Source organism: Amblyraja radiata, chromosome 4 (assembly GCF_010909765.2).
Source record: "Amblyraja radiata isolate CabotCenter1 chromosome 4, sAmbRad1.1.pri, whole genome shotgun sequence".
Classification (NCBI taxonomy): Eukaryota; Metazoa; Chordata; class Chondrichthyes; order Rajiformes; family Rajidae; genus Amblyraja; species Amblyraja radiata.
The window spans coordinates 98,568,810-98,584,638 of NC_045959.1; the positions used below are offsets into that span (position 1 = coordinate 98,568,810).

At 42.8% G+C, this 15,829-nt stretch overlaps 1 protein-coding gene across 4 annotated transcripts in view; it reads left to right on the top strand.

The window, feature by feature from the left end:
- The window catches only part of sybu (syntabulin), an 83,155-nt gene that overhangs the window by 18,111 nt on the left and 49,215 nt on the right, over positions 1-15,829 (top strand). For 2 of the 4 annotated variants that reach the window (XM_033020032.1, XM_033020035.1), the window contains exons 3-5: positions 1,055-1,102; positions 1,723-1,918; positions 10,506-10,694. In XM_033020032.1, coding sequence (XP_032875923.1) covers positions 1,076-1,102; positions 1,723-1,918; positions 10,506-10,694 — 412 coding nt within the window. In that variant the 5' untranslated portion in view covers positions 1,055-1,075. Of the gene's footprint in view, positions 1-877; positions 943-1,054; positions 1,103-1,304; positions 1,589-1,722; positions 1,919-10,505; positions 10,695-15,829 lie in introns of those variants that run through there. The other 2 variants (XM_033020033.1, XM_033020034.1) reach the window with 2 other exon arrangements.

Here is a 15,829-nt window from a genome sequence, read left to right on the forward strand (position 1 = left end):
CCTCCCCCCTGACTGAGGCACTCAACATTTCTGGGTTTTATAGTCCCTCCAGAAGGGGCGTGGCCTTCAGGAGAGAGAATCTCAACATTTTTTAAACACTAATAACTCTTTTATTTTTTATCGATGGGAAAAATCCTCTTGTCCTGCGCAACGGAGGGGGACTCTGAGTAAGATGGCCAAAAATCACAGCCGTAAGTGGCAGCGTTTTGTCTAAAATCAATATACAGAACAGGAAGTTGTCAAGATCAGACTTTTAGTAATATAGATAATATGAGAAATTTGAGGGGAACATGTTTTTTATACAGTGGTTGATATCTGCCAGAGGAGGCAGTGCAATCATATACAATCACTATTTTTAAGATGCATTTGGACAGACATTAAAATAAGCAAGGCATAGAAGAGTACAGTTCCAATGATAGCAAAGGGGATTAGTACAGTTGGATTTAAAAAAAAGTAATGGAGATGAGATGGGAGAGGGCAAAAATGCTGCTTCTGTGGTGTACAACTCTGTGTGAGCAAGGGGAACCTTTATAAATCAGCAAGGGAGATAGGCATTTTCTGAAAGCCAACACCTTGACGGTGTTCTGCTCAAATAACAGATGATGTGCCTTCAAAGGCAAAATTGAGTAAATAGACAGAACTGCAGATGCAAAACACAAAATGCTGGAGGAACTCAGAAGGTCAGGATCTTTTGCCACAGCCAACTTCCCCAGACCGACCTCTGTTGATCCGGCACAGCGGATAATACGGCAAGGCTCTGGAACCAAGGGTGCCGCCGGAAAATCGGAGGTGGACCTTCATTTGCAAGGGATTGGATCTGAAGGCTGTGTGAGTGAGGGTGGGCGGGCTTTATGCGAGTTTTACATTGTGGGCGCGGCTTTGACCTGAACGTGGGTGATTTTGATTTTTGACCAGAAGCCGAGTGTGGAAGTCCAGCAGCAGGTGAGCTGAACCTGTGGTCAGGGTAGACATTGCCCTGTCCGCACCTTGCCGCATGTGCCGCCCGCCGCAGCAACACGCAAGCGCCTGATGCATCTCTTTTCCCCAATGACAGGTTCCAGGAGGAAGAGGCGGGATGGGACCGTTCAATGAATACCACAAGGTAATGTCGCTTTAACATTCCGCCTAATTCCAGGGAGGAAAGAGGACAGAATGGTGACTGCATTAGTTAAATACAAGCTGGGGGATAAATTGCATGCGAAAAGGCGGTTAGACGCACTGGTCATTTGCTGGATTGTGCCTCTTATTTCAGGGGAGGGTGAACACAGTGCGTTGCAAAGGATATGGTGTGTATGTAAATGTCATTAAAGTGGGCCAGATAAAAAAATTTGGGCTGTAACGCAACGACTGGGGTCATTAAATAGCGGCTTCTACCCTGGGCTTCGGAGATGCAATCGCCGGGCGGGTGAAAAGCATTTGTATTCAAGACGGGAGTGTGTCAAACTACCGTTGGTGTCGCCCTTTGGGCTGCGTGTAGAACTGCGCCTTGCTGTTCCCGCAATGTCTAACTGTGCAACTGATAGCAGCACACACTGCCGTAGACAGACCTAGTTGGCATCCAGATGCAAGCGTCTCCGCAATGGAACAGGTAAATAAATGAGTGTGAAGATTTTTTTTGTGTGTGTGGGGGAGAGGTTAGTGGAGGGAGTGTTGAAGAGGTGTTTAATTGGTTAGAGACGGGATCGATATCAATAATCGTGCACGCTATTTCTTTTGGGTTAGGATCAGAAGGTGCAAGAGAAATGCGGTCCACGCAGTCGCATCCCCAGACTGGTTCTCCGCCCTTATTCCCACATCCAGAAGCGATCGCCTTCGTCTGAATCGCCCTTGTCCGAGGAAGAGAGCCGAGATTACGACCTGAGCTCCAGCCAGTCGCGGAGATCCACCGCTACCGACAGCAGCATCAGTTTCTGTTCAGGTACCTCTGATGACCATGGATTATTAATTTCTTGCAGGAGATTTATATCGCCAATACAACTACTTGCTAATTGGAAAACGATATGTGTTTTTTTATTATTCTTGGGAGAAGGGAGGCGTTGCTTTACCTATCATTTGTTTGTGGCTTTCACGTCTAACATTTGTCACTATCCTGCCGTCCGGCGGCTCTTTGTCAAGGTCAAGATGATGTGATACGAAATAAAATGCTGGAATCACTTCGAAATAGGGGGGAATTCAGGAAGAAAATAAAATCAAGATTGGTTGCAATTCCATCTTAAAACAGTTTAAAGCAGTGACATGCCCCACCCCACATGCATTGTCAAACTGTGGTTAAATTTCATCGGAATCCACCATGTATGTAAATATCCACTTTAATTCTAAAATAATTTGACCAACTTTTGTTTCTTTAAATTATAATTCTAAATTGTAATCTATCTTGCTTTCAAAATGGGGGAAAAAACGCAATCCCCCTTTTTTTCCAAATAAAAAGATCCACTTTTATTGTAAAGTACAAATAATGAATTCCGCCCTGCAGATCATTGTGTAGAATTAGGTCTCAAACACCATTTTACTCCTTGGTCTTGTATTTTAAGGTTTTATGCAGATATTAAAACTGATTATATTCCTCAGAATAATAACTCAATCAAAGGCTGTAAATGTAGATATTGGCCTTGGGAAAGGGAAGCAATGTTGTGCTTATTGTCTCTGATATGCTTAAAGTGATGTGACATGGTATCACAAAACAAATTAAAATTAAAACTAGCAGGTTCAGAGAGCTACTCGCATTGGACCAAAAGTTTAAATATTTGGACAACACTAGCATTTGGAATGCAACGGAATCAGTTTTCTTCTTTGGATATGAAACGCGTTGTAAGTTTATAGGTTATAGAAGCAGAATTAGGCCATTCAGCCCATCAAGTCTACTCCACCATTCAATCATGGCTGATCTATTTTCCCTTTCAACCCCATTCACCTGCCTTCTCTCCATAGCCCCCGACACCCGTACTAATCATGAATCCACCTTAAAAAATAGCCATTGACTTCTGTGGTAATAAATTCCACAGATTCACTACCTTCTGACTAAAGAAATTTCTCCCCATCTCCTTTAATTTATCCTATCCATTATGGTTTCAGTGCCTGTTTGAAATGGAAATTATGGGTTTTAGTTTCACCAATGGCAAATATTCACAACAAATGCAAATGTTTTCACAGCTATATTACACAATTAAGATGTTGGCTCAGTTGACCACTATGTACTGTGTAATATATGTCATACGTATTAAATCATAGCCTTGGACATTAAAATTGGGACAGTTTAATAAAGTGCAGTCTCAACAAAAATCTATGAGCTTGTTTGAACATATGTAACCTATGAAAAACCAATAACTTGAAAAATCTGGGCAAAGCTTTATTTTGGTGATAACTCAGGCAATTAATACATTTTTAGTTGCAGAACTTGCTGTGAAACCTGGATGGGCAAAGTCATTGGTTCAACTTTGGAGTTATTTGCACCCTAATGGTATCTGTCATCTGTAGTATATTAGAGATCAGGAAGGAGGGAAACGAATTACAGTTCTATGTTGCGGTGCTTATTCTTTTAAAAGTTTCATTGTTTTGAAATGAAGAATTGATTATTTAGAACTTTTTCATTAACATGTCAGTGCATAATGTTCTGAGGGATTCCAATAAATAGTATATGTATTAATAAAAATATAGGCCATTAGCTTATGATTATGACTTTTTGGCCAATACAAACACATTCAACCAGGTAAGGCTATTGCTGTCAAAAATATATTTAAATGTGTGCATTCATCTGAATAAAACTACACAGAAAAAAATAAGGACTCATCATACCTTAGGGCATTTATGCAAAATTCTCTCCAGGGCTTCCAGGCAAACATTTTCAGGCAAAACAAAAGTTAACATGCATATTAATATATGTCAAGCAATGCAAAATAAAGATACTACCCATTTTAACATACTGTTGCATTGTCCTTAGCCATTTTCCACTGTTCCAGAAGAAAACACTATTCCTTGTTTTAGAAGTTACATGAAGGCCCAATCTCCTAAACCTAAAAATAATGATCATAAACGTTTCGAAGTTATTTAGCCACAGATTGCATTCCCTCCCCCACATGTACCTCTGAGCTACTGTGTGGGAAGCAACTCATTCTGTTCTCAGCTAAGATGCAATTTGCAGGGTGTGAAATCTCAGAAGAGCTTGCCATCCTGAACAAGAAATGTGGTACAATAATAGCAAATCCACATATACTTCCTGCTTTGTTTACTCATTTTCAATTTCAGGTTTGCAAGATCCATCCAGCAAAAGGAAATGGAGAACTATGCAAACTAAATTTAAGCTATTTGAAAATCAGCCAGTTCATTGGGTAATAGATTTGAATGGGTGGAACTATTTTTAGATTGTATTTGGGTACCTGCCAACTTTAAGGCATTTATTACCGAATAAAAGCCAGGGCCATTCTATAGTGGCCAACTTGCCCTCCAATTGTTTTTATTATCAGTTGTGCTTTTGGGGACCAATCTACAAAGTTGTGTACAGCATCCCAGGCCCATGTCTAAGCTGTGGTGCCAGTGCTAAAGTTACAACCACAAAGGAAAAGGGAACATAAAGGCTTGCATAAATAGACACGATATGCATTAAATACTAGACGTCACAGTTGTGTTAGCAATGCGTCATGAAGGTGCAGGTGTGTTCAAGCTTTTGGAATAGGTGTTGAGTGAAGGAATGGGATACCTGAGACACAGGATCCTCCTATGAGGAGTAATTAAGAATACTAGGCCTATGCTTGATTTTAGATTAAGAGATGATCTCATTAGACATGCAAAATATTTATGGATCTTGAGTGAATAGATACAGGGAATATAGTCAAGTCAGGTTTATGGTTATATATGGATAGGCCAGGTTTGTAGGGAAATGGACCAAACGCAGGCAGGTGGGATTGGTATAGCTGGGACATGTTGGCTGGTGTGGGCAAGTTGGACCGAAGTGCCTGTTTCCACATTGTATCACTCTATGACTATATATGCACAAGTACCTGCAAAATCTTGGTTGCAGCAGCACTGAAGGGACAGACAACACACAAAACGATAATTATACCAAAATTGCTCTTAATTCTTCTAGCCGGTGAAAATAGAAAAGGTTGTGCAAAAAAAAAGACATTAGTGCAAATCATAATTAGTAAATAATTCCATGACAGCGGAAGAGGTGTAGTGTTCTGTTGTGATAGAATTAGGGATGTGCAGTTTGGTTCAAGACATTGATAGTTGTAGGAAAGTAGCTCTTCCTGAACTTGGTGTTGTGGGACTCTGGGTATGTCCAGAACCACAAATAAGGGCTGGCCATATACAACTGAGGAGAAGAAATGTCTTTGCCCACTGCATGGTGAATTTGTTGCAATTCTCTGTGCAGGATGCCTCTCGTGGATCTGCAGGTGAGTTGCAAAGAACATTCAAGACAGATCATAGACTAAAATATCTTAAAATAATGAAGAGATTATGAGCTTAGTGTGAGAGAGTTAACAGATCAGCTGTGATCTTATTGAATGGCTGAGCAAGTATGAAGTAACGAAAGGCCTACACCTGCTTCTATTTCTTAAGTTCTTACCTTGCTTGCCTGCCTATTCCTCCACCAGTACTCATTTTTCAATGTTAACCAGGCCTGTCTCTCTTGCTGTCTTGCCTCTTAGGCATACGGAGATAATTCTTCACACTTCCAAAACATGATGGGGATGGATTCATCGTTTTTATCTGATAGCATCAACTCGCTGCAATATAGTTAACCATGAGGCTGGTGCTAAATACAACATTCACTTTTTAACTGATTGAGAACTGTTCTACACCAATTTGTAGATCAATTATTATTTTTTGAAATTAGGATATAGTTTATATAAATGGTTTTGAATATACGGAAGATTTTAATGCAGATGAGAAAACAGTGCAGTGGATCATTTCTGAGATTAATATTATATTTACCCAGTACTACCATGAGCCGCTGCTATAGTGTTCCCATGTATGTACCAGTCTCCTGATGTTTTGTCTAACTGATATCTCTCACTATCTACAGCTTTTTCAGATTCCCACAGCTCAAGGTTTTAATTCTGTTATTTGTGGATCAGCTTCCTCATTAAAGAAAAAGATTTAAGATGTTTTAAATAAACCTCAGTTTTATGTGATAAGAAAAATATGCAAAGTAACAGTTATGTCATCAATTAAAACAGGGTCCCATTGTACATAAATGTTTACTAATTTGGCTTCATTCTTTATATATGAATTATTCCAGTGTTAAAGAACTTTATAAAAAAACACTGATAAACAAAATGAAAGGAATTGTCTTATTATAATTTGACTCTGCACAGAAACTTGAGGAAGCTACTATATTGCTCACCTCTGCAAATATAACTATTTCAAGAAGCATTTAGTATATTTGAATTAAATTCAGCAGTCTGTAACATTGGTGATATATTCTTGTATAATTTAGTGTTTCTTTAGCTTATTAGCTGACTGTCATACAATAGCATGAGACAATGTATACATACCTTATGTTTACATTAGTGTGAGACAATAAGGAAATAGAGGCCGAAAGTCACATGACATGGCATGGAGCTGTTGGTGTCATGTCTGTGTCAGTTCTTCCACTGTTGATTTAATCATATTCCTCTGCTTTTCCTCATAATTCAGTGACACTTTTCCCATTGTGCTTATTGAAATTTCAGTTTTATTTTGAAATACATTCTACTTCCTCCAAGCTTCTAAACAGTGACTTCCATTTTGCAACAACTTGCCATCTAGATAAACATTGCTCATCTCCCATTTTGCTAATTACTTTCTCTACTGTGTCACCTTGTCCACCCTTCTGGTATTGAATTGAATTGAATCCTTTATTTGTCATTCAGACCTTTCGGTCTGAACGAAATGTTGTTGCCTGCAGCCATACATGTAATAATAACAACACACAATAAACACAAATTAACATCCACCACAGTGAGTTCACCAAGCACCTCCTCTGTGATGGAGGCAAAAGTCTTAGAGTTACTGTCTCTTCCCTCCTCTTCTCCCTCTGCGCTGAGGCGATACCCCACCGGGCGATGGTAAGTCAGTCCCGCGGTTCAAGCTCCGCGGCCCGGGGGTGGTCGAAGCTGCCGCCCTCCAGTCCAGTGGACGCAGCTATTGCCACGGGAGCTCCGGAAAACAGGCACCAGCCTGTGACCTGCGAGCTCCCGACGATGTCGTCAACTGGCCCGCGGCCGAGCCCCGGATTCAGGTCGCCGCCGCCTCAGCCACCGGAGCACCGTCTCCGCCCCACACCGGGCCGCCCACACGAGAGCTTCTCAGCCCCGCACCGCGCCGCCCACACGGGAGCGCCCTCCAGCCGGGACCCAGGCCGCCCACACGGGAGCGCCTTCCAGCCGGTAGCCGGGCCGCCCACACAGGAGTGTCTCAGCCCCGCGCCGTCCGCCCTCACCGGAGCGCCGAGTCGTGCCGCTGCCCGAACGTTGCCACAGCTCGAAGACGGCCAGCCTCGCGTTGGTGTTTACGGACCTGCTGCCTTCAAGTCTAGTTCAGGACATTGTTAATCTTTTGATATTTAGCTTCTCATAATAGCCTAATACTTTAAGACCCAGTTGCCAAACCTCAAAAATTCACAAGCCAAATATTACTTGATACTTTTGTCATAGGTTTTGTGGAATTTTGTCAAGTTTAATCAGTGAATATACAATCGAATTGGATAAAATGAGCATAACAGTCACAATATTGGATTTCTAGTTCCAGCACTGCTTGGCGAATAAGGCTGGGAGAACCTGCATGGCGGCAGTCTAAAAAACAATAAAATATTTGCTCCTTGTTTTTCAACTAGAAATTTAATTGCATCATTTCTGAACCCAATTGTTCAGCTGTTTACACATGAGAAGATAGAGTGAGACTCAGGTGATGAAAGAACAAAGCTGCTGCTTTTTTACAGCAGTTCAATTCAAATACTGCATGTGCATTCTGCGCACTCCAAAATAGACTCTTCCAAACATTGTTTTGATTCATTCATGGAGGCATTAAAGATGCATTGCAAATCTAATGTTCCAAGTGTATAACAGTATATTCCTGCAGTGAATTTGCTGGCTTACTTTTGAGTGGTTGATGGGCGTTTAGAAACATAGAAAAGTAGGTGTTGGAGTAGGCCATTCGGCCCTTCGAGCCAGCACCGCCATTCAATATGATCATGGCTGATCATCTAAAACCAGTACCCTGTTCCTGCTTTTACCCCGTATCCCTTGATTCCTTTAGCTCGAAGAGCTAAATCTAACTCTCTCTTGAAAACATCCAGTGAACTGGCCTCCACTACCTTCTGTGGCAGAGAATTCCACAGATTCACAACTCGGGGTGAAGAAGTTCTTCCTCATCTCAATCCTAAATGGCCTACCCCTTATTCTTAAACTGTGATCCCAATCGGGAACATTTTTCCTGCATCTAGGCTGTCCAATCCTTTAAGAATTTAATATGTTTCTATAAGATACCCTCTCATCCTTTTAAATTCCAGTGTATACAAGTCCAGTCGACCCATTTTTTCATCATATGTCAGTCCCGCCATCCCGGGAATTAACCTGGTGAACCTACGCTGTACTCCCTCAATAGCAATAATATCCTTCCTCAAATTAGGAGACTAAAATTGCACACAATACTCCAGGTGTGGTCTCACCAGGGCCCTGTACAACTACAGTAGGACCTCCTTGCACCTAAACTTAAATCCTCTCGCAATGAAGGCCCAACATGCCATTAGCTTTCTTTACTGCCTGCCGTACCTGCATGCTCACTTTCAGAGACTGATGTACAAGCACACCCAGGTCTCTGCACCTCCCCTTTTCCTAATCTGACACCATTCAGATAATAATCTGCCTTCCTGTTCTTGGCACTAAAGTGGATAATCTCACATTTATCCACATTATACTGCATCTGTCCACTCACCCAACCTATCCAAGTCACCTTGCAGCGTCATAGCATCCTCATCGCAGCTCAAACTGCCACCCAGCTGTGTATCATCTGCAAACTTGGAGATATCACATTTAATTCCCTCATCTAAATCGATAAATATATATTGTAAATAACGGGTCCCAGTACCGAGCCTTGCGGCACCCAACCTGTCACTGCTTGCCATTCTGAAAATGACCGGTTAATTCCTACTCTCTGTTTCCTGTCTGTCAACCAGTTCTCTATCCATGTCAATACCCTACCCTCAATACCATGTGCTCTAATTTTGCACACTAATCTCTTGTGTGGGACCTTGTCGAAGGCTTTTTGAAAGTCCAGATACACCATATCCACTGGCTCTTCCTTATCCATTCAACTTGTTATATCCTGAAAAAAAATTCCAGAAGATTAGTCAAGCATGATCTCCCCTTCATAAATCCGTGCCATCCACCGATCCTGTCACAGCTTTAACATCTTTAATAATCGACTCAAGTATCTTCCCCACTATCGATGTAAGGCTAAGTGGTCTTTCATTCCCTGTTTTCTCTCTCCCTCCTTTCTTAAAAAAGTGGGGTTACATTGGCTACCCTCCAGTCCACAGGAACTGATCCAGAGTCTAGAGAATATTTTTAAATGATCACCAATGCATCCACGATATCTAGGGCCACCTTCTTGAGTACTCTGGGATGCAGACCATCAGGCCCTGGGGATTTATCTGCCTTCAGTCCCAACAGTTTACCTAACACCATTTCCTGACTAATGTGGATTCCCTTCAGTTCCTCCCTCCCACTAGATCCCCTAGTATTTCTGGCAGATTGTTTGTGCCTTCCTTAGTGAAGACAGAACCAAAGTACATGTTTAACTGTTCTGCCATTTCCTTGTTTCCAATTAGAAATTCTAAACTTTAAAATAAAGTTGAGAACCTGGGAATAAGTGGACATTGGCAACAACTCCCAACATTAAGATGTTATCTCTCAAAAAAAAGGGAAACTAATAGTGTCAGTTGTCAAGGAAACGTGTGTGGAAACAATCTCGGCAGAGGTTCCACAGAAGCCCTAGTTGTCTTTATAGCTGAATCTCACGCAACTAAAAACTGCTGTCATTTCGACAGATTAAAATCCTGACCCCCAAGGTGTAAGAACTTGCAGCAGGCAATGGAGCCATATAGTGGTTGCTGGTGGTGGAGGCTGGATGGCAATGTTGGTGGTATCTGAAACACTCAAAGTAACAGAAACATACCATTTGCTCGGCGGCCTCTGGGTTGTGGTGCATCCCAGATTAGGTCCCAGGGAGTTCTCTCATTGGGGAAGCCACCATAGTGCCAGACCTGATACCTCCAACCCCATGCCTTTCGCCAGGGTTCGGATTGAAAATCCATCTTGACCTTGAAAGAGAACATCAACCTTGGGACATGCTGGGAAGGCAGTAAAACACCGAGCAAACAATTTGAGCTCTCTTAATTTTGATGTCACTTCTAGATAGGGTGCGTTAAAAACAGTGTTATAATGTCAATTTAGAAAAAAATCTTCCGTTATCTGCTTGCAATGTTCTTGAACATCACCATGTTCTTTGTTGGTTTTCTTGATCAGACGATACTGGATGTCCAAGCAGCCAGTCGGTATCCCCGGTTAAATCTCCTTCAAAGTTGGCCAATATTGTCTTAACGATTCCTACGGTGAATGAAGAAGAGGGCGGAAAGAAAAATAACTCTGGAACTGAGTGGAATACTCACCATATTAAACATAAGAGGGAGCAGAAGTCATGCCTAGTGCAGCCAGGTAAGGAATTGTTCTTTAAGTTTACATATAAACCAAAGCGTATCATTTGCTAGGTGGGAATGTGAAAGTACTTTATATGTTACATGCTGTTCTCTGGATTTGGAGCTGTCATCTGAGCTTTTTACATGGTCACTTGGCATTATAAATTTAGACCTCTATATATTTTAAATGAGTCTGATAAGATTATGGAGTCGTGTAATGAACAATGTCATAACTTTTTTAAATTGTGGTCATTATAAATCATAATGATTGTGATAATGTTTGCATAAACTTGACGGATATTTTGGATGAATAATGATTTATTTCTCGGCGATCTTGTAGCTTGGGTTAATGCTGATCATTTTATACGACAGCCTGGCATATTGTCGAGTTTTTGGACCAACAGTATTGTTGACATATGTGAGGGGATGTTTGTGAACTGGAGTCCATTTGAAACGAGTATCTGGGAGAAAGATATGAGAGTGCGGCCTTTGGTCTATAGAAAGGGAGCAAAATGATGATCAAGTGCAAGTGAAAAGAATATAATGATCTACTGAGCAGTTAATATTATGTTTCAAACAGTTGGAGACATTAATATTCTTCTCGTAGCATTTTCATCAATTCCAGGCACTATCTAAAACATCGGTAGAAAAGGAGATTATCAAAAACTAAGCCTCAGATTTTCACATTTTCTATTGAACATTGTTAATCAACTGGGCTTGAATAAACTGTTAAATGGCCTGAAAGAAGGTTAGCCAAGAATGAAAACCAGTTATGATAATTGACTGAAGTAGGATCATGAATCATTGATGTTTGTACGAGCAAGTGAAAATATACAACATCTCATCTTGCCCTCTGGGCATATTGTGGCCTTCTGGACTCGATACTGAATTATTCAACTTGAGGGAAGTCACTTTATCTGTAACAAAACTGGTTATTTCTGCTGTAAGCCGTCTATCTGTGGTGTGGGTCCAGTGTTTCTCTCTATTAGTACAGCCTGCCATTGGCAATAGCATTGTCCCTCACCCCTGCCATTAGCAACACAGCAAAGAAGCATGATCACCTTCTTTCTAACTGTCTCTGTTATACCAATTGTACCCACAAACTGAAGTTGGATCCCAATCCGAACCGTTGCCTATCCAAGTCCTCCAGGGGTGCTGCCTGACCTGCTGAGTTTGAGAACACTTTGTGTTCCATACATTTCCTCCCCCCACCCCCACCCCAGCAATCCTGGCCTTGCCTATGACAGATATTTCCTTTGCCCATTCTTCTGATCAAGTTCCCTGCAACCTAAAACAACCTATTTTGATCTACTTTCCCCAGTTATATAGGTGTTCGATAGATGCTGCTCATTTTCGGAATATTTTTATTTTACTTCAGATTCCTACATTTTTTATTTTTTATTTTGGTGTGATGTAATAAAAACAAGCATTTCTCTTCTCTACAAAATGCTTTTGATAAGAAAGGACTGGGTAGAATCGCTGTTTCTCAAAAGAATGAGCCAGTCTGTTGCCTTATGCACTTAAGAATGGACACAAATGTAGCAAATAACATTCACCCACGTGTCTGAGCCAAATACCAATCTCCAACCAAATCTGACCTGCTGTCCCTCGACATTAGTCAAACTTTGGAAATGGCAGTGGCAGGGCTGCCAACTCTCATGCTTTGAGCGTGAGACTCACGCCCTCAAGCAAAATCTCACGCTCATCAGAAATTTCTCACGCTCAGTGGTGAGAAATTTTGTGATCAACGAAAATTTCAAAACTCGGATAAACTGCATGGTCCGCGGCCGAAACAGATGCGGGGAGCCGGGACGGACGAGTGTTTGCCGGGGCCGGCGTGTCGCTCGCTGCAGCTCTGGCCATGGAGCACTCCGGACAGTGCAAGTCCCGGACGTCGGAGGCGTTGGAAGCTCCGCTGCCGCTGCCGCGAGAGACTCTGTGCTGAAGGGACAGACTAGACTCTCAAAGGGAGGTGGAGAGAGAGAGCGAGGAGGGAGACAGTGGGGAGAGAGAGAGGGGGGTGAGAGGAGAGAGAGGGGAGAGACAGAGGGCGAGTGAATGGAGAGAGAGAAGAGGGAGAGGGAGGGGAGAGTGAGGTGGGAGAGGGGGGGGGGGAGTGAGAGAGGGGTGAGAGGGAAGAAAGAGGGTGGAGAGGGAGGAGAGGGTAGGAGAGAATAGAAACATAGAAACATAGAAATTAGGTGCAGGAGTAGGTCATTCGGCCCTTCGAGCCTGCACCGCCATTCAATATGATCATGGCTGATCATCCAACTCAGTATCCCGTACCTGCCTTCTCTCCATACCCTCTGATCCCCTTAGCCACAAGGGCCACATCTAACTCCCTCTTAAATATAGCCAATGAACTGGCCTCGACTACCCTCAGTGGCAGAGAGTTCCAGAGATTCACCACTCTCTGTGTGAAAAAAGTTCTCCTCATTTCGGTTTTAAAGGATTTCCCCCTTATCCTTAAGCTGTGACCCCTTGTCCTGGACTTCCCCAACATCGGGAGCAATCTTCCTGCATCTAGCCTGTCCAACCCCTTAAGAATTTTGTAAGTTTGGGAGAGAGAAGGTGAAGAGAGAGGGGTGGTAAAAGGGAGAGAGGGGAGAGGGGGAAAGAGAGATAGGGGGGCAAAGAAAAAGAGATAGACAGAGGAGAAAGAGAGGAGAGAGGGCAAGGGGAAGAGTGAGGGAGGAGGGAGAAATGGGGAAGAGAGGAGGAGAGAGGGGGAAGAGAGAGGTGAGAGGAGAGACAGAGAGAGAGGGGAAAGAGAGGGGAGAGTGTGGAGAGGGAGAGACAGGGGGAGATAGAGAGGGAGGGAGAAAGAGGTTGGGGGAAGCGATGGGGAGAGAGAGGGGAGAGAGAGAAGAAAGAGTGGGAGAGAGAGGGGAGAGAGAGAGAAGGGAGAGGAGAGAGAGGGGACAAGAGAGAGGGGGAAAAGTAAGGTGGGGGAGAGAGAGAAGAGGGAAGGGGAGAGAGAGGGGGTGAGAGGAGAGACAGAGAGGAGAGAGAGAGAGGGGAGAGATAGAGGGGGAGAGAGAGAGAGGGGTTGAGGGGGGAGAGAGAGAGAGTCTCTGTGTCGAATTTGCCCAGGTGACCGGCATGGATCAGGCTGCGGCTCGGTGCAACCTGGAGGACAACCAGTGGCTGCTGGAAGTAAGTACCAAGCACTGGGTAGAAACGGTGGATGGTAGTGGACTTCAAATGGGGGTGGTTGGAGAAAGCATCCTGCTTGCCTGCTAGATTTTCACTTACTGTAACTGCAGGAAAAATGTTCCCGATGTTGGGGGCGTTCAGAACCATGGGTCACAGTTTAAGAATAAAGGGGGGGGGGGGCAGTTAGGACTGAGATGAGGACAAACTTTCTTCACGTAGAGAGTTGTGAATCTGTGGAATTCACTGCCACAGAAGGCAGTGCAGGCCAATTCACTGGATGTTTTCAAGAGAGAGTTCCATTTAGTTCTTGGGGCTAACGACATCAAGGGATATGGGGAATAAACAGGAAAGAGGTACTGATTTTAGATGAATAGCCATGATCATATTGAATGGCAGTGCTGGCTTGAAGGGCCGAATGGCCTATTCCTGCACCTATTTTCTATGTTTCTATGTTTGAGTATATGGCAATAAAACTCGATCACTTGATTTTGAAGCATTCATGCATGGTGGAGGTATAATATAGTCATAGAGTGCCACAGTGTGAAAACAGGCCCTTCGGCGCAACTTGCCCACACCCGCCAACATGTCCCAGCTATGCTACCTGCTTTTGGTCCATACCTCCAAACCTGTCCTATCCATGTATCAGTCTAACTTTTTCTTAAATGTTGGGATGGTCCCTGCCTCAACTACCTCCTCTGGCAGCTTGTTCCATACACCCATCACCCTTTGTGTGGATAACGTTACCCCTTAAAAAGTTACCTCTTAAAAATACTTCATACAAAAAACATTGAAATCATACTTCTACAGTGCACTAAAACATGATTTTAATACATCAAATTTCAAAAAGTTCCTACCATTCTTCCACACCCTCTCCCCACTCGGTTGCTCCACTCCCTCACCGGGTACCCCCAAGGCCAGTGATCAGTGATCACACAGCCTCCCCCCTTTCAAAAATGCTCCAATCCAATTTAAAGCACATATATTGCATTCAAGTGTAAGTTATAAGACTCGCTACAGTATGCACCATATTGCACAATTTCAAGCTGAAAAATGCAAATGGGGGCACCCTCCTCCCTTAATAAAACATCTCTGCAATTTTTTTCAGTTCAATGGCATCTTTCCATGATGGAGTAAGTTATACTCCAGTTCCAAAATTTAGTCTCAGTGGAATATATTGTACTGCTGCTACTGCTTGATATGTTTATCAATAACAACTGAGAACAGACATTATGGTCCACAACAACTTGAGATTCATCTATAAGTGTTGCACGGCATGATTACCATAGTCTGCCTCTTCCTGTGTATCAGTTAGTGCCTTTCATACTATTCTGCTGTGTGATCATTATTGGACAGGTAAATTGTGCTTCATCAGAGTGTTCAAACATAGTCTCTCGCATAGTGCTTAGGATGCAGTCCTGGGAATGTGAGTTATAGCGGAATCAGCAGTAAAAGGAGTCATTACACATTGTCTGGGAGCAGGGCCGGCGTTAAGCCGATTTAACCGATTGCCCCCAATTGGGCCCCGCGCCTAATGGGGGCCCCGCACTAATGTTCAGTATTTCGTACGGAAATACGAATTATCTTTGTTAAATAAAGATTTTTTTAAATTCGCCATCCGGATTTTTTTAAACGAACATGCATAACAACCGCTGCACGGCCATCATACACAAACGATTTGTTAACTAGTGCTGTTAGCACTTCTTAACGGTAAGTAGTTAACACCTTGTTATGCGATGTCATGAATCTGCATCTATCCACATTCCTCAGTAAATGTTATAGTATTTTGAACAAGTATTAATGACGCCGTGTTCCTTTAAATAAAATTCACGCGGCGTCATTAATACTTGTTTAAAACACAATTACATTTACTGAGGAATGTAGATCGATGACACGTTGAGAATTTCATTTAACTCACCATCATGAGTGAGGACCCCAGACCGCGAGAAGGGGCTTCTTCCTGGTGTGCAGGTTAGTCATTCACCTACCGACCCACGTTGT